We start from the raw sequence: 22363 nt of genomic DNA, 5'->3' as shown, positions 1-22363 counted from the left end.
AGTATGAGTACCATGGAAACTTCGATATTCATAAATAATGATACCAGTTTCGGTACCTTTTACAGTCCTAAAGCAATTTGGGGGTCTGAAGAGACCTGAGTCCCCACGTACCACCGCCTATGGGCTTAGTATCTGGACTAGTATTACATGAAAAATTTTCAACTAGCTAACACTTTTTGGGCAACTACAAGTAAGTGATCGGCGGAGGTGAGTAGTTATCGCGTTGATTCTTTATCCAGGCTGCCCGGATTTGAATTTCTGCAGGTCTCAAATTTCTAATGTGTTTAAATTTCTATTTCAGTCCATGCTCAGTGTGATATGCTAGGCCTTGTCCTGTGGATAAGGAAGGACTACTCGAATGATGAGAATAACAGCAAATTGAAGTAAGTCCACGAATGGAAACAATCATTTAAACCTTATTGCCTTCAATTGCTCCAAATTTGAAATATTCAGTTAATTTCAACCATTTTCTTGCTCATGTGTGATCAACGTTCTGTTCTCTCCACTCGAATGTAGAACATAATGAAATAATACACTATGCACACAGCGAATTACAATAACATTGATAAATTGGGCAAGACGCTACGAACAATGGAGATTAATCTCAAAATGGAGTGTAACCGCTTTCTGGATCTGTCTCCCTGCTGTCCCAACAACGAGTATTTTCAGATCTAAACTTAAATGTTTAAGACATTAAACATTTCCAAAAAGGGATTGCAGAACTTTGCCCGGATCGCCCACAGGTCTCAACAATGAGATGAGCATCAAGCACAGAGAGGTTCGGATATCTCCTCTCAAAATCCTCACGGACATACAGATGATCGCTTAGACTGCGACACACAAAAATATCATTCACACATGCAACGAAAACACATTAAATAAAATGACACTATGCTTATTTATTAAATACACTATGTGTATTATATACAGAACATTAAAAGAAAAACCATCACAACATTAAACACTGATATGGATATAGACACTTGACTACTTCCACAAACAAAATTACACTTCATATTTCGGGACATAATAGCCCTTTATTTTGTATCATATATTTGGGGGTTCATCACAAACACTTTTCTCATACCACTCACAAATGGCTTACCTTACTTAAATGGCAAATTTCACGAGCGTATTCGCTAAATCGACGCGTGGAGAAAACTCTCAGAGACCAAATATTCTAGTTGTGAGCTGGGTTGACCAACTGGTCAATGTTGGCAGTTCATTTTAAAATGTGATTAGGTTAAGCCACCTGTATGGATATGCAAATTAAATGTCGAAAGAAATTGCGTTAATTCACAGTTCACTGGCCACGATACAGGAAACACGATAACTTGTCGTGGGAACATGGAGAAAAAAGTGGCTGAACGATATGTTTGGCGCCGGTGAGTCGGTCGAGCATGACAACTTCTAAATAAAACTGGCTAAGCGGCACTGCTTGTGAACGGTCTGACTGGGTTGCGGCTGGTCTGCTCTCTCCTACCGCAGTATTTCCATAAGCAATTGAAAAAGGAATTTAATTCAGCCCCAAGTAACTATAGAACGTAGTCTTCGCATATTAATGAGTAAGGAAAAATCACTGAGGAACCAAGTTATAAAAAGACTACTATCTTGTATGTAGTTCAGATAATGAATGTTGTCTTTGTTATTCATTAAAATCCTCTCACAAAAAAGGAAAAAAAAAACGTTTCAAGTGGCTTTTCATCAGTGATCCGCGAGAAGTAGTTTATTTGACCAACTAATCCAATCTTCCTTATCGATAACCCAGCTCACAACTAAAATATTTGGTCTCTGAGAGTTTTCTCCACGCGTATCGAAATCTTGAGATACCTGTAAACCAAGTGCTTGAAAATGGGACGAGAAAAATAAATGTTAAGCTACAAACTTGCTGGTGAAACTCCAAGGCTTTCAATGATAGAATAGTATGTGATAGTACTGCTTGTGTTAGGTTCCGGACCATTGGTTATGTGACTGGCGACATAACAACCTAAGAGTAGGTAAAATAATTTTATTAGAATTTTCCGTGATGTTACTCATGGGATTGTAAGGTGTTGTATGATGAACTTTAATATTGTAGTCCTGCATTTTAGATAAGAACTTTTTGCTATGAAACAGTGTGAGCACCGCCTCCACCATACCTAAATGTAGCATGTATATATCAAATAAAGATTTGATAACTGAAACAGCAGTGGCATTCTTCAAGGGTTAATCTGTACTGTATTGAGTAAACACTTCAACGGTAACCAGTACGAAGCTCGCACCATGTTTTCCTGATGGGTATGGACCTAAAACGTCAAGGGCTATTAACGCTCTAGGCGCCGAATAAGGATTAGTAGACAAGAAACGAGCTGGTGAATGATGATCAGTTTTAAATTGTATACATTTAACATAATTTTTTAAATGTTTTTAAACATTTCATTTCATTTTACTCCAATAAAATGATTTTAAGATGATTCGGAGCGTCTTGTCTACTCTTGGGTGATCTAAATCGTCGTGGTAAACTGTAGGAACATTTTTTCACTAATGACCTAGGAATGCCCATTTTGTGTGAGTCTGGAAAATGGAAATCTCGATACAAAAGGATACCGTTATCAAGTTTAAAAAATTTTTTCCCAATTGCGTGAATTCCGTGGAAATTCTTGCAAGCATTCGAGCTCACTGACACTGTAACGAGATTCAGCAGGGATTAACGTTCAACTAGCGAATTGGATTACCTATTTATGTCGATCACTGTACTGATATAAGAAGGCAGTGACCCCCAGGCGGGATGCGTCCGATTCTAAGTAATATGGTAAATTCAAGTCGGGGTGAGACACATGAACATTTTTACAATTGTCATCTTTAATCTGTTGAAAAAATTGTGTTCTTCAAGCAATTGCCACCGTTTTCTCTTTTCAAGAAGCTGAAAAAGAGGTTACATTCTTTTTCTGAGAAATGAGGGATAAAATTTCGTGACCAATTGTGGAAACCAATTACAGATTGTAAAGATTTAATATTGGTGGGCCTAGGTAAATTACGAACGGCTTCAATGGTTTTCGGATGCTACTTGATATCTTTGGGAGTAATCAAGAAAACTAAAATAGATATTGAATTAGTGTAGAATAAACATTTTTCAATGTTAAGGGTAAGGTTGAGCTCTAAATTTTTCAAAGATTTGTCTCAAAAATGCTACGTGTTCTTCGAAGGTATCTGTAAAACAAGCCAGATTATCAATGTATCGTAAGATCTTAGCATGTAACTCTGGTCCCAATAGTTTCTGAAGCATACTGTTCAATACACTGCTACCATTTTTGTAGCCAAAACACGTGACTCGATATTGGTAATGTTGTCCTTCAAAGTTGAATGTTGTATATTCCTGGAACTTAGGAGTAAGCAAGGCTTGATTATAACTACTTACAAGATGTAAAGAGCTAAGAAAAGGTTTACAATTTACATTTAATAACAAGTCTTGCATACCCTCGGACTTAGTTTGGCGAAGTTCCACATACCTGTTCGGTAAACGTAAATCGAGACAAACCCTCGATTTCCCGTTTCTCTTGGGAACTACAAGGATAGGATTGTTGTGAACAAAATTTGAATGAGAAATTAATTTTAATTCTAATAACTTATGTACCTAATCTTTTACATCTTGGAGATATTTGTGAGGAGTTTGATATTGTTTACGTACCAGCGGTTTGTCTGTTTTCACCTCCATCTCAAACGAAATCTTTACAAAGACCTGAATAATTCGTGAAAATATCCCTATATTAAGATAAAAGAGAGCATAATTTCTTTTCTGTTGATTGTTTAAATTAAAAGTGTGGTTGACGGCATCTCTAATCTGTTCGTATGTAGCACATTGTTTCACAAAAGTGGCAGCTGAAACAGAAAATTTTTTATCTATGGAGGCTCTATATTTGTCTTCGGAGATTTTCTGAAAATCAAAAATTTCTGTTAAAAGATTGATAATAGTTTTCAAATTATTATATTCCATGGAAATCGTACCGGCAGATTGATTAGTTTGGCCGCTCAAGGCAGTAAGCGGATGGAGTCCTAGTATGAGATCTTGATTAAGAGATTCTGGGACATAAACTTTTATATAAACAGAAATGTCAACTTGTATAATGGCTAATGTGTAATCTCTTACTTTTCTTCTGGTTGATCCACTGAAATCCACTAGAAGTACGTCATCAGCTGGAGTGAAGTTAGGTGACGTCACATCCGCACTAATACGTTTCCAAAGCGCTAAAGACATAAGGCATGTATCAGAGCCTGTGTCTGCCAAGCATTCTACTTTGGTATTACAAACTAACACTTTAAGTTTAGCAGAGATAGGGTTGGGTTGCACACTAATATAATGGTCTAGGCAATTGGTGTCCGACTCTCAGTCACTTATAGCCAAACCGGGGTTATTTACACTGCAAATATGAGTATGAGATACAAAAAATGTTTAGTTGGACCTAGAGTAGAATAGTATTTGTTGGGGTTCACCACAGTAGCATAGAACGCATATGTGTTCTAAATGTGTCGCCAAACCCTAACATTAAATTATGTTTTTATACTATTAAATTTTTACAAATTTTATCCTATTTTGTGGTACAATTTATGGTGATTTGTACAATTTATGGTAACTTTATGATAGTTTTATACTATTTTTTTGGTGATTATTCTCAGATTTCTACCATTTTTAAACTGATTTTCAGTGTTGTCATCCAAAAAGTTATTGTCAAACATTTTTCCATAATACACTTTGATATCTAACTTGGTAACACTTGATGGAAACACACAAATGGTTGAAATACAAACTTACTATCCTTCCTAAGACTCTAAAGAAAGTTGATCCTTCCCTCTTTTTGTCCTTCCCTCAAGCGGTAAAGAGCAGGTGAGTGAACTTGAAGAAACTACCTGGAAAAAGTGGGAAGAGGAAGACACAGGTACATGAAAGAATGCTAGGAATTCCTTTGTTCACGGAGTAGTGGATATTCGAGAACTTCTATTGTTTGAAAAAAAGGGCTGGGGTAAAACTTTTGTTTATAATAGGTCTTTTGTATTCAAGATTCTCGGAAAATGGATGATGTCATTGACTACACGTAGATGTACATATGGAAACAATGGACGTAATTTAACACAGATGTTTGTATGTGTAATAAATTAGGGTCATTGACATGGCGGTTTGCTTTATTCTTTGTTAACAGAGAAGTAGCGGGAATGATTACGTGACTGGATGCACGTGTTTAAGGAGCTCATATGTGTATTATTTTTATTAAATGATTACGTGACTGGATGCCCGTACGCAAGGGTTGAATGGTTTGATTATATTCAAAAAGTAATTGGAAACATGGGAAATGTTCCTGGAATTTCTGATAATAGGGCGGATGACGAGAAAGAAGATAAAATATTTAAATAATTGTAGGCAATACAATTATATGGAGTGAGTGGGGATTGCACCTAATTGCTAGTTGGAAGAACAACGTGTACTTGTTGTATTGTAGTATTGGTTATTGATATTTTATTGATAGGTAGATAAAGTATTCGTTATTATGTCTAGGGAACATACTGATAGAATAGAAGAAGAAAATCTAATCAATTATGATAATTTGTATTTATTTATGTTTAAATTTGCATGAATTATAAGCATTTTCTGGTTTTTAGGAGATAGGAAAACATACAGTGGTAAGAGGTACTTATTTCTGTTGTAGCTTGTTTGAACTTCGAGTCAGGAGGTGGAGTTTGTTAACTTGAATAGAAAGACTCCATCAAATAAAAAACGAGAGCGGAGAATGGTTTTACAACTTTTTATTCAGCCCAGAAACTTGTAGTAACTAATAATAATAGGAAAGACAGGTGCTTAGATAAGAATAAGGAACGAATGATAATTTGTTTCCCATTGCTTGAAGGAGGTCTTTTTCGGCTAAAAGAACCCTTTTCAAGTGGCCCGTCCCTTGTCAACTAGCTTGTTTTATGACCCTGCTACCTGAGGTTAGGGAAGATCGACCCTTCTTTACCTGAGTTTCTTATATTGCAGGGAGTAATAAAATATTTACCTGAGGGAGTCTTCCTTCTTTCGCAGCTAGAATTCAAATATGATTTGTCTAACATATTTTTGCGTAAATTAGGTTAATTAGATTAATGAATTAATTATTCATCAATATTGTATAATTGGTAATGAAAGGGTTAGAAAGAATGATTTTTTCGTGTTTAACGTTTATTTTAGAGGTATATTGTGATATGTACACTATAGACTAGTATACATTCTACATACATATATTGGATATTTTGGGAGGAAACGGACACAACTCTAAGAAAAGTATTTCATGTGTTTATATAATCTTTTCACTGGATGATACAGGATTTTAACGTGGAATATCACCTTTTCATTAATGTTTGGATATAATCGTGTACGAAATGCAGTTCAATCACTAATTATGTATGTATATGAGTACATTTTCTTAATGGGCGTATGTATTCATATTCTTGTTGATATGTGGACAGGAATATATGTATCATGTTGCATGCATGACATTTTCCGTATGCATGTAAGTGTTTTAACCTTACCTTTAAGGGGGTAGACTACTAAATATTTTTGAAAAACTAATAATTTTTCTTTTGCCCGTTTTTCGTAAGTGGAAAGAGGTAATAAAATGTAACTTACTACAATTATAGATAATGTTATTCTACACCCGAAAATACGAATCGGAAGAATTTTCAGTGTTGCCATCCATAGAAATTACAGTGTGACCGGAATTTGAATTACTCAAAAATCTAGGTAAAGGCAGCGACTAGAAAAATGAACTCAACGGTAATTGATGACTTATCATGCTGTCTACCTTTCTTGTTTACTACTTTTTAAAAAATGTTTCTACTTATTTTGTAATAACTTATTTATTTTGTAATAATTTATGTAAGTTTTATAAAATAAATAGAAATGTTATTTAAAAAGTAGTAAACAAGAAAGGTAGACAGCATGATAAGTCGTCAATTACCGTTGAGTTCATTTTTCTAGTCGCTGCCTTTACCTAGATTTTTGAGTAATTCAAATTCTGGTCACACTGTAATTTCTATGGATGGCAACACTGAAAATTCTTCCGATTCGTATTTTCGGGTATAGAATAACATTATCTATTATTGTAGTAAGTTACATTTTATTACCTCTTTCCACTTACGAAAAATGGGCAAAAGAAAAATTATTAGTTTTTCAAAAATATTTAGTAGTCTGCCGCCTTAATATAATGTCGGGTTGTATAACTTCCTTGGTGTAACATTGGGTTCCATAACTACCACTTTTTGGTTTGTATTGTAGACATATATTGTGACTCTATGTATGTAAGTGTTTTGACCTTGCCTTCAACGTAATGCTGGATTGCATATCTTCTTTGATGTTATGTTGGGTTGCATAACTTCCGTTTTTTGGTTTGTATTGTAGACTTACATATTATGACTGCTTATAGAATTAATTGTTATAACCTTATCTTTAGCGTAATGTTGGGTACCATAAAGTCTCCTTTTGGTATAATGTTGGATTGCATAACTTCCACCTTTTTGGTTTGTATTGTATACATATGTAACTGATTTAACCATGTTTTTTCTATTGTTGAGATATATATTGCGATTTTACATATGTAAATGTTTGTGACATATCCTGGTTGTATTTTAAGCATCAATTTTCAAATGTTAATTGAAGTCTAATTTGTAATTAATTTATTTGTTCGTCCCTGTAGAAGATATTATGAAGTCATTTGATTTCGTCAGGGTTTGCAGCTCATGCTAATTTATCCTAGGGTGTCACATAAATAATCTTATAAGTACCATATGTATTCCTTTATATTTTATATACAAAACCATACTTATTGATAAGATACCAATACTTTTGTTTAATGGTTTGAGCGCCACGTAAAGTATTATTAAAAATGAGAAAAATATATGCATGATACGTAAATACCTAATCTGACGCAGTATATGTATTGTTCCTTTATTCTATATAGAATATACACACACTTATTGATATGATACCAATAATTGTATTACATAAACGATTATCACTTGAAATAAAACATGTATTTGAAATTTGTGTTAATTGTTTATTAGCATTAATTCTTGTTCTTCAGTGATATACACGGCACTGTATGTTATTGATTAGAGATAATATTTTCATATATTTAGATGATTGATATATTTATAAGTATTAAATATAATAACTAATTATTAATTTACAGTATTGTTTAAATAAAACATTAACAATATTCACATACTTCCATTATTTAAAATAACAATATTTACAATATGCTATTTACATATTTATAAAATTACGTATTTGCATTATTTACAATATTATTATGTACAATGTACAATATACTATTTATATATTTATAATATTTAAAATATTTACATATTTATAATATTTATAACAATATTTGCAAAATACTATTTACATATTCATATATATACACGTAGAGAAGTGGCAATTGACGGGTGTCCTGAAAATATTGATGAAATTTGCCACTGTAACGTATCCGAAAATATCATCACTTTGTCAGTATATTAGGACACATTTAACAAGATATATACAAATATTTATCGCACGCTTATAGACGTATTACCAAACATTTGACACGAATAATACTTTGATGGCCATCCTAAAATCAGTCAAACTGTCAGGATGAAGTCGTCGTCTTTTATTTTCAACCTTTTGGTGTGTCTTAGTTTCAGGCCTTTACATAATGACAAACCGCTGCTTTCGAAGAATCCTCCCTTAATTGTTTAGCTGTTTCTTGTGAATTCTATCGCGAACTAGATTATAAAATGAACAAAATTAATTTTTTGGCGTGTACGATGATTCAACGTTATTCCCCTAATTTTAAATACATGAACTACCTTCCCCGTCCCAACCTCTTTTAAACGGTACGCGTAATTCTTTGGCCCTAATCCTATCAATGGATTAATTTCCCACCCTTCTGGAACTTCGTTAGTTAGTTCACCCAGGTAGGAACCTAAGGAAAGCGGAGGTTTCTCAGTACATGGCTGTACAAACAATACTATCGGTGTTACAGTGCAGCACACGGTCAGCCCCTACTGTTGTCAATAATTCATAAAGTTTTGGACGTGCCCACGAGATGATGAGTAATACAGTTTGCACCTCGCATTGCGGTGCCCATAGATAGGTCAAAATTTTTTCAGGAGTATCGACAATCACCGATGGAAGAATCGGAAAATATAAGTCACTTTGGGGCAAGATGATGTATTTTACTAACCATTGGTTACTGTGCACTTCTGGAAAGCCCGGTCCATTTTATATTTTCGGCTTACCTACAGACATAGGTTTACATGCCATGACCCAAGGGTATAACGATGTTACATCATAATATACCACACTTTCCTCGCCTACAGTCATAAGTTTACGTGCCATGACCCAAGGGTATAACAATGTTACATCATAATATGCCACACTCTCCTTGCTGGTACATTCGTACGAAGCATTAAAACAGTCGGTACGTCCGCTATGATAACTATCCTTGGGTATTAGATGGTCAACAAGATCCTTACATTGAGTTTGAATAAACTCCTGCAAGGTCTTATCAGTCTTCACACAATGGTTCAATTCCTATTTCCACATTTGAACAACATTAATATTTAATTTCTTCAGGAATGCTATTTTCGTGGCAATTCTTTCATAACGGTCTTATAAGGATGTACCTTGCTTAGAGGTGGAATCCAAGGACACGTGTCCAAGCGTAGGCTAGGTCAAGCATCCGTGGAAAAAACACCCATGAAATTCGAAAACTACATTAGTTCGAAATTCAAACTCATCGACCTTATACCTCCCAAATCGCTTTTCGAATCCATTTCCGGAATAGTGAATTTCATTACCCCTGGTACGTTCTAAGTATCGTTACAAGTACAATACCTTCAAGCTTTGTCGGTCACGATGGTCGAACTCATAGGGTGAAATAATTAGAATAATTTTTTGGTAAATGTAAGATACGATAAGTGAGTATGTCCAAACTAGCAATGTTGGGCGCAGCGATAAAACATTGAATGCCATTTTTTTCTCAATTAGGTTTGAAAATTTAATCACAGCCTCTGATAAAGTTTTGACGTCATTTCGGCAGTACGTCACCATCTCCTTTTGGAGGTCATACTGATCGCCACTTGCAACACGTTCTTGCTGCCAGGCGATTAGTTGTGTTTCTTCCGCGCTTCGCGAGTAAGAGTCAAAATATTCAAGAGCGGGAACTGGACTTACATAATTTTGATTTTCCAGTGTTAAATAAATATGGGAAATCTCCCTTCTTGAAATTTCCTGATAGGTCTAAAGTTTTAGGGAGTTTTGATAATTTAGCGCCCTTATACAAATACGTGTCACTAAATTAAAACGTTTTTCTAAACGCATTTTAACAATTTTTGCCCTGACATTGTTACTTCAGGTGTCTATCTTATGATACTTCTTATGATACTTATGATATGAAACCTTATGATACTTCTCGCACATCGTACATTTGAAGTTACACTTAGGTTAATATGCTTCCAAAAAATACTGACAATACCCATGTTTGTTCAACAGAGTTCTTATCTTAGTAATTAATTCATAATGTCCTTCAGTATACACAATCAAAATTTTCTTTGATGCATCTATTCCCGTATAAATTACAAGGTTGTCCCGAGCCAAACCGTTCTTCTCGTAGATAACAATTTGATAATGATGCGTTAGCTTATTTTGGAACTTATTCGCATCATCAATAGTGTATCCATCACGGATTTCAATGTCAGATTTAGCATTGACGCACAAATCCTTTGCTTGATTTAACAATCGTTTAGGATGATTTTTTAACTTGTAATCTTGAATATGTCACAGATCAGCCCTAGTCATCCCAAGGACAATGCTCTTGAGAAGACAATACACATCCTTTTCCATTGGGATAGTACAGTGTTCCAGGTATTACAAGACTGCTATATTTTGCTGAACCCATAGTTCGACCCCTAACCTTACGTGAATCAACAATATGAGTTTTGAAACTTACTTTGTCCCCAAATAAATAATTTTCGTTACTATTTAAAACATTTTCAATAATCTGAAACAGAACCTCAGGCTTCAGTTGCAACTTTTGACGCCACGATATGTATATGGGCTTCTAGATCGTGGAAGCAGAACTTTCTATTGTCATGCTAACATACATGTGATCGTCGACACCGTTTAACGTATGCTCGTTTACAAATTCAAATAAGGAAGGAATGTATTTTTCATAGTCATGAATTCCATTGGTGCTCATACGTTCAATGGTAACTACCTTTTCTGTTGGTCCAAAATAGGTATAATGTTTGGTTGTACTATTAACAATACGAAAATATTCATCCGTTCCAGCACCATACATTACAGATACTGGTGCAGAACTAGTGGTACGCTCCGGAAGAATACCAGCAAACTCATTGGACTCATCTGCGGTTAAACCGTTAGTTTTCCCTGCAGAAACAAGTTTCATAACCTTTTAACGGGCTTAAAACCTCATATTATCTTGGCGAAAGAAGCCTACAATATATAAATCAATAATATCTTTTGAAGACTTACAATACTTCAAAACAACATGAGGATTTCAGCCAAAATGCGTGAACAACGCTTACAATAACTTGGAATAAGCTTCATTGCTTACCCTCGCACCCGCAGCATGGCATTTCGTCCAAACTTCCCACGTAAATAAACCTTCGTTTGGATTTCCGTATGCACGGGCTTCTTGTGCTGCGAGCATTATACAAATCAGTACGTCCTTCAATTTTGTATGTGCATGTGTAAAATACGCACTTTTATTTTTTCAGTAATTGTTTGTTAGATCACTATAATTAAATTAACTCTTATTTATCAAAGTTACACTTAAAAATTCTCGAAATTACAATAACATCAAAGATATAGAGTTTGGCCATACTGACTTATCGTACCTTATATTTACCCAAAAATTATTCCAAATATTTCACCCTATGAGTTCGACCATCGTGACCGACAAAGCTTGAAGGTATTGTACTTGTAACGATACTTAGAACGTACCAGGGGTAATGAAATTCACCATTCCGGAAATGGATTCGAAAAGCGATTTGGGAGGTATAAGGTCGATGAGTTTGAATTTCGAACTAATGTAGTTTTCGAATTTCATGGGTGTTTTTTCCACGGATGCTTGACCTAGCCTACGCTTGGACACGTGTCCTTGGATTCCACCTCTAAGCAAGGTACATCCTTATAAGACCGTTATGAAAGAATTGCCACGAAAATAGCATTCCTGAAGAAATTAAATATTAATGTTGTTCAAATGTGGAAATAGGAATTGAACCATTGTGTGAAGACTGATAAGACCTTGCAGGAGTTTATTCAAACTCAATGTAAGGATCTTGTTGACAATCTAATACCAAAGGATAGTTTTCATGGCAACCGTGCCGAATGTTTTAATGCTTCGTACGAATGTACCAGTTAGGAGACTGTGGCATATTATGATGTCACATCGTTATATCCTTGGGTAATGGCACGTAGACCTATGCCTGTAGGCGAGGAGAGTGTGGCATATTATGATGTAACATCGTTATACCTTTCGGTGATGGCACCTAAACCTATGTATGTAGTAAAGCCAAAAATATACAAGAGGCCCGGGCTTTCCTGAAGTTGAAAGTATCCAATGTTAGTAAAATACATCATCTTGTCCCAAAATGACTTATATTTTCCTATTCTTCCATATGTGGGTGGCGGACAATTACTTTTCGGAGTTTGCCGGAAATATATGTAAAAAGTATTGACAACTGCGTGGATAGCGATTCCGAGCATGCTTTAATGGTTACGTACTGTACCCCTGAACTCCATGAAGCATTACAGCTCGAATAAAAAATTTCGCAAGTAATTCAAGTCTGCGAATCAGAACTCATCGATCTTGAAAAAATGGTTTTGATGGTCTGTTTAAAGAGTATGTGAATTTGTTTCTTCAAATGAAGCGGGAATCTTCGAGATTTCTTGGTTCTTGCAAAAGCGAAGACAAAAAGAAATATATTACAGATTATTATGACCATGAAGGCATACAGTTAACGGAAGAAAAGATTGAACCCGGGATTGAGGTATATTTCTAAAATATTCATCAATTCATTGTATCGGAAATGGGGACAGCGAACGGATTTATCGCCATTGGTGATTGTCGATACTTCTGAAAAATTTTTGACCTATCTATGGGCTCCGGAATGCGAGGTGCAAACTGTATCACTCATCATCTTGTAGGCACGTCCAAAACTTTATGAATTATTGACAACAGTAGGGCCTGACCGTGTGCTGCACTGTTACACCGATAGTATTGTTTGTACAGCCATGTACTGAGAAACCTCCGCTTTCCTTAGGTTCCTACCTGGGTGTACTAACTAACGAAGTTCCAGAAGGGTGGGAAATTAATCCATTGATAGGATTAGGGCCAAAGAATTACGCGTACCGTTTAAAAGAGGTTGGGACGGGGAAGGTAGTTCATGTATTTAAAATTAGGGGAATAACGTTGAATCATCGTACACGCCAAAAAATTAATTTTGTTCATTTTATAATCTAGTTCGCGATAAAATTCACAAGAAACAGCTAAACAATTAAGGGAGGATTCTTCGAAAGCAGCGGTTTGTCATTATGTAAAGGCCTGAAACTAAGACACACCAAAAGGTTGAAAATAAAAGACGACGACTTCATCCTGACAGTTTGACTGAATTTACGACATTACCGTATGGCTATCAAAGTATTATTCGTGTCGAATGATTGGTAATACTTCTATAAGTGTGCGATGAATATTTGTATATATCTTATGTTAAATGTGTTCTAACATACTGACATAGTCATGATATTTTCGGATACGTTACAGTGGCAAATTTCATCAATATTTTCAGGACACCCGTCAATTGCCACTTCCCTACGTGTATATATGTAAATATATAAATAGTGTTTTGTGAATATTGTTATTGTATATGTTATAAATATGTAAATAGTATATTTTATATTGTAAATAATTTGTTTTAAATAATGTAAATATGTAATGTTATAAATACTATAAATATGTAAATTGTATATTGTAAATATTGTTATTGTAAATAATGTAAGTATGTAAATATTGTGAATGTTTTATTTAAATAATACTGTAAATAAATAATATTGAATACTTATAAATGTATCAATCAACTAAATATATCTAAATATTATCTGTTATCAATAACATACCGTGCCATGTATATCACTGAAGAACAAGAATTAATGCTAATAAACAATTGACGCAAATTTCATATATATGTTATATTTCAAATGATAATCACTTATTTAAAAGAATTATTAGTACCATATCAATAAGTATGTGCATATTCTATATAGAGTAAAGGAAGAATACATATACTGCATCATATTAAGTATTAGCGGATCATAACATATACTTTATACATGTTTTAATAATATTTTATGTGGCGCTCAAACAATTAAACAAAAATATTTGTATCTTGTCAATAAGTATCTTTTTTGTATAAAATAAAAAGGAATATATATGGTTCATACAAGGTTATTTATGTGACTCCCTACCACAAATCAGCACGAGCTGCAAACACTGATGAAATCAATGTCGTCATAATGTCTTCTACGCATAAATATATTATTTACATATGTAAAGAATCAGTATATATATATATATATATATATATATATATATATATGTCAATATTAGAAAAAAATAAGAATATGCAACCCACCATTACAATCATAACAAGAAGTTATGCAGCCCTAACAATCCAGTCAAAGTAAGGTTACAACTCATACATGTATAAAGCATTACAATATATGTCTACGATTGAAACAAAAAAAGTGGAAGTTATGGAACCCAACATTATACCAAAAGGAGACGTTATGGTACCCAACATTACGTTAAAGATAAGGTAAAAACACTTACATGTATAAGCAGTCATAATATGTAAGTTTACAATACAAACCAAAGGTGGAAGTTTTGCAACTCAACATAACACCAAAGAAGATATGCAATTCAGCATTACGTTAAAGGCAAGGTCAAAACACTTACATACATAGAGTCACAATATATGTCTACAATACAAACCAAAACGTGGAAGTTATGCAACCCAATGTTACACCAAAGAAGTTATACAACCCCACATTACTTACAAGGTAAGGTTAAAACACATGCATACGGAAAATGTTATCCATGCAACATGATACATATATTCCTGTCCACATATCAACAAGAATATGAATACATACGTCCATTAGGAAAATGTACTCATATACATACATAATTAGTGATTGAACTGCATTTCGTACACGATTATACCCAAACATTAATGAAGAGATGATATTCTACATTAAAATCATGTATTATCCAGTGAAAGGACCAAATAAATGCATAAAATACTTTTCTTAGAGTTGTGTTCGTTTCCTCCCACAACATATAATTTACGTATGTACAATATATAGTAGTCTATGCTGTAAATATCATAATATACCTCTAAAATAAACGTTAGACACGAAAAAAATAATTCTTTCTAAACCTTTCATTATCAATTAATCAATATTGATGAATAATTAATTCATTAACCTAATTTATGCAAAAACATGTTAAAGAAATCTTAATTGAAATCTACCTGTGAAAGAAAGAAAGAAAACTCACTCAGGTAATGATTTTATTACCACTTGCAATAAAAAAATAAGGTAAAGAAGGGCCAATCTTCCCTAACCTCAGGTACCAGGGTCATAAAACAAGCTAGTTGACAGGGGTCACGCCCCTTAGAAAGGGTTCTTTTAGCAGAAAAAGAACATCCTTCAAGCAATGGGAAACAAATTATCATTTGTTCCTTATTCTTACCTAAGCACCTCTCTTTCCATTTATTATTGGTTTCTACAAGTTTCTGGGCTGAATAAAAAGTTGTAAAACCATTCTCCGCTCTCGTTTTTTATTTGATGGAGTCTTTCTATTCAAGTTAAAAAACTCCATCTCCTGTCTCGAAGTTCAAACAAGCTACAACAGAAATAACTACCTCTTAAGATTGTATATTCTCCTATCTCCTAAAACCAGAAAATGCTTATAATTCATGCAAATTAAAACATAAATAAATACAAGTTATCATAATTGATTATATTTTCTTCTTCTATTCTATTAATATGTTCACTAGACATAATATGAATATTTTATCTGCCTATCAATAAAAATATCAATAACGAATACTACAATACAACAAGTACACGTTGTTCTTTCAACTAGCAATTAGGTGCAATCTTCACTCACTCCATATAATTGTATTGTCTACAATTATTTAAATATTTCATCTTCTTTCTTGTCATTCGCTCTATTATCAGAAGTTCCAGGAACTTTTCCCATGTTTCCAATTACTTTTTGAATATAATCAAACCATTCAACCCTTGCGTACGGGCATCCAGTCACGTAATCATTTAATAAAAATAATACACATATGAGCTCCTTAAACACGTGCATCCAGTCACGTAATCATTCCCGCTACTTCTCTGTTAACAAAGAATAAAGCAAACCGCCATGTCAATGACCCTAATTTATTACACATACAAACATCTGTGTTAAATTACGTCCATTGCTTCCATATGTACATCTTCGTGTAGTCAATGACATCATCCATTGTCCGAGAATCTTGAATACAAAAGACCTTTTATAAACAAAACCTTACCCCACGCCTTTGTTTCAAACAATAGAAGTTCTCGAATATCCACTACTCCGTGAACAAAGGAATTCCTAGCATTCTTTCATGCACGTGTGTCTCCTTCCTCCCCCCTTTACAGGTAGTTTCTTCAAGTTCACTCACCTGCTCTTCACCGCTCGAGGGAAGGACAAAAAGAGAAAGAACAAGTTTCTTTAGAGTCTTGGGAAGGATGGTAAGTTACCTTTGTATTCTCAACCATTTGTGTGTTTCCATCAAGTGTTATCAACTTAGATATCAAATTATATTATCAAAAAGTATTTTTCAATAATTTTTTGGATGGCAGCACGGAAAATCACAAAAAATGGTAAAAATCTCACAAAAATCACCAAAAAGAGAATGAAATTGTCATAAAATTACCATAAATTGTACAAAATCAGCATAAAGTGTACCACAAAATAGGATAAAATTTGTAAAAATTTAATAGTATAAAAACAGATAATTTAATTTTAGGTGTTTGCAACACATTTAGGACAGATATGCGTTCAATGCTACTCACCACAAGCACTTTTCTCATACCACTCACTACTGAACGTGGGAGTTTACACTGTGGAGTAACACTGAAGTAATCCGGCGACGTAATTTCCTAGCTGCTGCGAGAAGATTCCGTATCCAGCAGAAAACATACAGGTAGTCACAATGTAGAATTAGGATATTGGAGGACTCGTTTCTACTTATACGCACAGGGTGAACGTACCCGGGACTTCACTAAGTGCGGGCTAGCCGTGATACAGTCCTTGCCGGATATGAGACGTGTGCCCCTTTACTTACTTATATGGCGAATTTCACGAACGTATTCGCTAAATCGACGCGTGGAGAAAACTGTCAGAGATCAGGTGTTCTAGTTTTGAGCTGGGTTGACCAACTGGTCAATGTTGGCAGTTCATTTTAAAATGTGATTAGGTTAAGCCACCTGTATGGATATGCAAATTAAATGTCGAAAGAAATTGCGTTAATTCACAGTTCACTGGTCACTATACAGGAAAATACGATAACTTGTCGTGGGAACATGGAGAAAAATGTGGCTGAACGATATGTTTGGCGCCGGTGAGTCGGTCGAGCATGAGAACTTCTAAATAAAACTGGCTAACGGCACTGCTTGTGAACGGTCTGACTGCGTTGCGGCTGGTCTGCTCTCTCCTACCGCAGTATTTCCATAAACAATTGAAAAAGGAATTTAATTCAGCCCCAAATAACTATAGAACGTAGTCCTTGCATATTAATGAGTAAGGAAAAGACACTGAGGAAGCAAGTAATAAAAAGACAATTATCACGTATATAGTTCAGATAATGAGTGTTGCCTTTGTTATTCACTAAAATTCTCTCTCTCTCTCTCTCTCTCTCTCTCACACACACACACACACACAAAAAGTTTCAAATATATGTATGAGTGAACGATGAAAGAGACTTCTGTTCTTGATACGTATGAAAGAAATTGAATTATCAGCAGTTCCCACCGAAGAAAAGAAATGATTTGCGTCACAATTATAAAGTATAAATTGAAGAATGATTTTTGTCTTTCCAAAATATACAGAGCGTCCTCAAAAGTTACTTATATAATTTGGTGACGGTTATAGGAGAAATCTCTTCGTGGATCAAATCCACAGCAAAACCCTGTTTCTATGCTCCACAGGTTTACTAACTGTCGTCTTCTTGTTGAAATGTTAGGTGTAAATTGGGTTTCATCTGTCCAGACGTTTGTGAAAACAGCAAAAATACTGGATTCGACCAACTGGAGTTACAGCAGTCACGAGGAGATTCTTTTGCAATTGATTGTACAGTTACAATAGATACTCTAACTTGTTTATAGAATAATGCTTCTGCTTATCCTCTGATCATTTCCCAGTGGGAGATCGTGTGGTTCGGATCTCCACGTCTCGTATAACCTGGCTGCTGAAATGAACGCTAATCAGGGGGCGGCTGCTTTAGGATTTTAATTTTAGGTAGGCTTGCCCTACACTTATAGATACATTTACACGTTTGATTTATTAATGACAGTAGGAAATTACTTTTATAGTAGTGGTTGATACTATTTGTTAAATAATTATCTTCCAGTAATATAAATAGTGGAAAATATATTTACTCTTTATTGTATCATTTAGCGTTTATATATTTTCAGATATTTTGGGTAGGCCCGTGCCTACCCGGCCTACCTGCTCAATCCGTCACTGCACTTAATGAACTCAAATCCGTAATCCTTTGGTCATTACTAAAATATCATTTTTTTAAAAAAATCTTGGCAACGTAGACTATAAATACACATTAGAAAAGTCAGCCGCTTACCACCATATTGCATTAATTCCTCGCTTTTCTCGTATCATCAGTCTGCTAATAAGAATAACTAAAGATTTTTATTATTATCTATGAAAAATGCTTGACTTGTGATTGCATAGATCCTTAATTACTTGATAGCTGAGCAGCAATTTCACACATATAGCAGACATTTCGGAGCAGAAGTAACTTTGTGTCCTGTTAATTGCCGAGATTCGTTTAAGCGATGAATAATTCAGTCAATCCAACAACATTGTAGTAGTATTGCCTTATTTCTGTACACAACTACTACATAAATCTAACCATATTCGTTAGAGCTTTATTATTTACCTGCATAACTAGGCTTAATGCTTAACGATCTATGTCAATTATCTTTGTATTTCAGAAGATAAAGACACATTTCCTGCTAGGGAAGATTGAAAGGGATAAATAAGAATGGAAACGACAAAAGAACGGATAGAAAGAGAGCGCAAAGAAATGATTAGAAAGCTGTGCTCAGACGAATTTGAAACTCAAACAGAGAAAAAGTATATACGGAAAGTTATTCAAAAGGAAGTAGCAGCAGGTTTGGAAGCACATGAGAAAGAGCTTCGACGAAGGCGGGAGAGGTAAGAGAAATTTTAATCCCATAATTAACATTTTAATGTTGTTCGTTTGAGTTAAGCTTTAATTTTATTGACTTCTTTTAGGTCGATATATATATAAGAATACATAAGAACAAAATATTCTACCTCTTTCTATTTTTACTTCATGTGATTCAATATTGAGAAAGAAAATGAGATTCCTGCTACTTCAAGTTTCACTACCTTACATAATGATAGATACGGAATGTATTATGTGAAATCTCAAACCTTATCAATGCTGTTTCTCATTTTATTTGACCGCTTTTCCCCTATGGAAAATCTATATTGAAACCTAAGATGGTAAGTACCTATTATTTTCGGTTATAATAGGACAACGTTGAAACCATATCAAAATCATTTCTAAATATCTATTACCGTTTTAGCGCTATTGGCAATCTATTAATGAAATAGGAAGTGGTTGTTAAATCAGCTACTTACTGTTTCAATACAAGAATGAGAGCATATATCACACACCCGGTGAAGAATTTATAAGTCAAAAATCCACATTTGTGGGAACATGACTTTCGAAATTTGTTATTCTCTCCCTGGAATACTGGTATTTCTGCCATCTAGGAGTTAATTTATTTAGTTATGTTTGTGCGAAATTTCCACAAGGTAGAGTTCGCTTCTCTCTCTCTCTCTATCTCTCTCTATTTTCTTTTGAGTGATGATAACTCAAAATTTCCATTTTTTGAGTTGTAACACTTTTCCACCGGGTGTGCGATATGTTTATTCGTGGAATGTTGAACCCACTTTTTATAAATCTCACTATCACTTACTGTATTTGATGTTGTGATCAACATTGAAACCGTAAGTGGTAAGAGGTTTCTACTACTAGCGGTAAAATAGAGACATAATAACTAAGTTGTAATCTATTCTTTGGATATTAAGTTTACGTATGAGTGACTGGTTGGAAAATCATTGTATGTTACACTTTTACCTTTAGAGTAAACCTAAAATGAAAAAAAAAAAAAAGATTAATGACAGGCCCAAGTGACAATTACCTGCACATATGCCGTAGTGTCGTAGTTTTCACCTCCCGTCTTATGCCAACTTCGGCCTTTTGCAAGACGAGGAATAAAGGATGTTACAGCGTTCTTTTGGGGACGGAGCTGCGAACTGATGCGGGAATGTGCTGATGATGGCTGGCGACGCCTCAAAATACGTGTGGTGTTCCGACATTCGATTACGCGTCCGTGAGATAAAAGAGCTCATACAAGGTGAGTTGGTCCTTATTCTCGCCCAGCTACAATAAAGTGCGGCCCTGTTGTGATACAGAAGAGCCTCAAGATGTACACTGTGCTGCTTAAATGACAAGGCTTGATTGAATAACTAATAGATTTTCATGTTTATCGTGTAGCCTACCCCTACTAACACAGACTTATCTCACCTCGTTAATTAGGGGAAAATCCAATTACCAGTACTATCTCTAACCCGCTCCATTATTTGGTTAAAGAATTCTAATCAGATCCTGTAGTGGACCTAATTCCGATTAACCTGAAATACTAGCAGTAGTGTACCTGGTTTTCTACCCTTAGCTGTTCGGCATTCAGCTGGGCATAGCAGATTTTCCAGATGTTAGAATCGAAACGTATGATGGTTTTCTTATCCTGCGGAATTTTACCATCTACACTCTTCCAAACTTACTAATGAGTTTCTTCATCGACTGCTCCCAGAAACCTGATAGATAGCCTCTCGCGAGTGATAGAAGCCAGAAACAAACATGTCCAACTCTATATGTTCCTAGTTTACTAACTTAGTGTATACGGGGCAAGGGAAATAGATTAGACAGCTGTACCAAAGATCTGGTGCTGGAATATTTGCGGGGAAGTACCCCTAAACATTTTTCTGTAATAAATGTTCAATGAAAGATATGCTGTGTTTCTGCTAAGAATATTCATTGAATCACTCTATTCCAAGTGAAAGCCAGTTGAGTACACCACTTTTGCTGGCAGAATTAATAGAAATGCAAATAGCAATTAAATGGCAATGCATTAAGATGGTTATTCTCGGATCCCTAGCTAATTTACTTATGATTTACTCAGATAAATGCTTATAAGTTTCTTAGAGTTAGGTCCTCATGTACTCTGTACCCCGTAAGGATAGGACTTGTTAGGAAATCGTCCAATGAAGTAGATCATTTTTAATTAGAGACTTTATATAGGAAATTATTTAGAGTATGTATTATATTGTATTTGATGTAAGGAAAATTGATATTAAACTTTTGAAGAAGAGTATTAGAGCTCTTTCATGAAAGTCTGGTTTTCATTGGAGGCCACATTTTGTATTTGAAATCCAATGGTTTTGGATTTGAGACCCCACAACAGCAGGTTCATGAAAGGCATGTCGGTTAGAGAGTATTAGGTTGTACTCTTGAAAGGTTGGTGGCTTGCTTAAGTTGTAGTGTTTACCTATTAAATTTACCTATTGTGCAATGAATAACAAATTCCTCAAGTAAGTGGATAAATCCCTTCAATCACCAACCCTATTCTGTGTAGATATTATTAGCTAGAAATCCTTTTTTTTTTAGTGGTTTCTAATCTACAAGAGAATAAGTTACAAGTAGAAAGTAGGCCAGGCACCTCATGAATTATGAAAGCAGCCTAAAGCAAAGATGGTTAATTTGCAGCCACTAGTAACTAGAGCAATTTAGTTGATTTACTGATTGAATTTCTGATATTTGTTGTATTTTTAGAACAGAGACTATAGTCACTAAAGAGAGAAATAGCTTATTTTAATTAGAGATCCTTTCTAGGGTTGACCATTTATCTTGACACCCCGTTGTA

At 34.7% G+C, this 22363-nt stretch overlaps 1 protein-coding gene across 4 annotated transcripts in view; it reads left to right on the top strand.

Moving 5' to 3' along the window:
- LOC145678382 (uncharacterized) overlaps positions 1-22363 on the top strand; it is a 290653-nt gene that overhangs the window by 79155 nt on the left and 189135 nt on the right. For 3 of the 4 annotated variants that reach the window (XM_081748457.1, XM_081748456.1, XM_081748459.1), the window contains exon 2: positions 19340-19562. In XM_081748457.1, coding sequence (XP_081604583.1) covers positions 19390-19562 — 173 coding nt within the window. In that variant the 5' untranslated portion in view covers positions 19340-19389. Of the gene's footprint in view, positions 1-301; positions 384-19339; positions 19563-22363 lie in introns of all 4 variants that reach the window. The other variant, XM_081748458.1, reaches the window with a different exon arrangement.

This window comes from Thermobia domestica, chromosome 2, assembly GCF_964235325.1.
Source record: "Thermobia domestica chromosome 2, izTheDome1.hap1.1, whole genome shotgun sequence".
NCBI classification, from domain to species: Eukaryota; Metazoa; Arthropoda; class Insecta; order Zygentoma; family Lepismatidae; genus Thermobia; species Thermobia domestica.
Note: the sequence above shows the minus strand (reverse complement) of the source record. Positions and strands in the feature narration are given on the sequence as shown.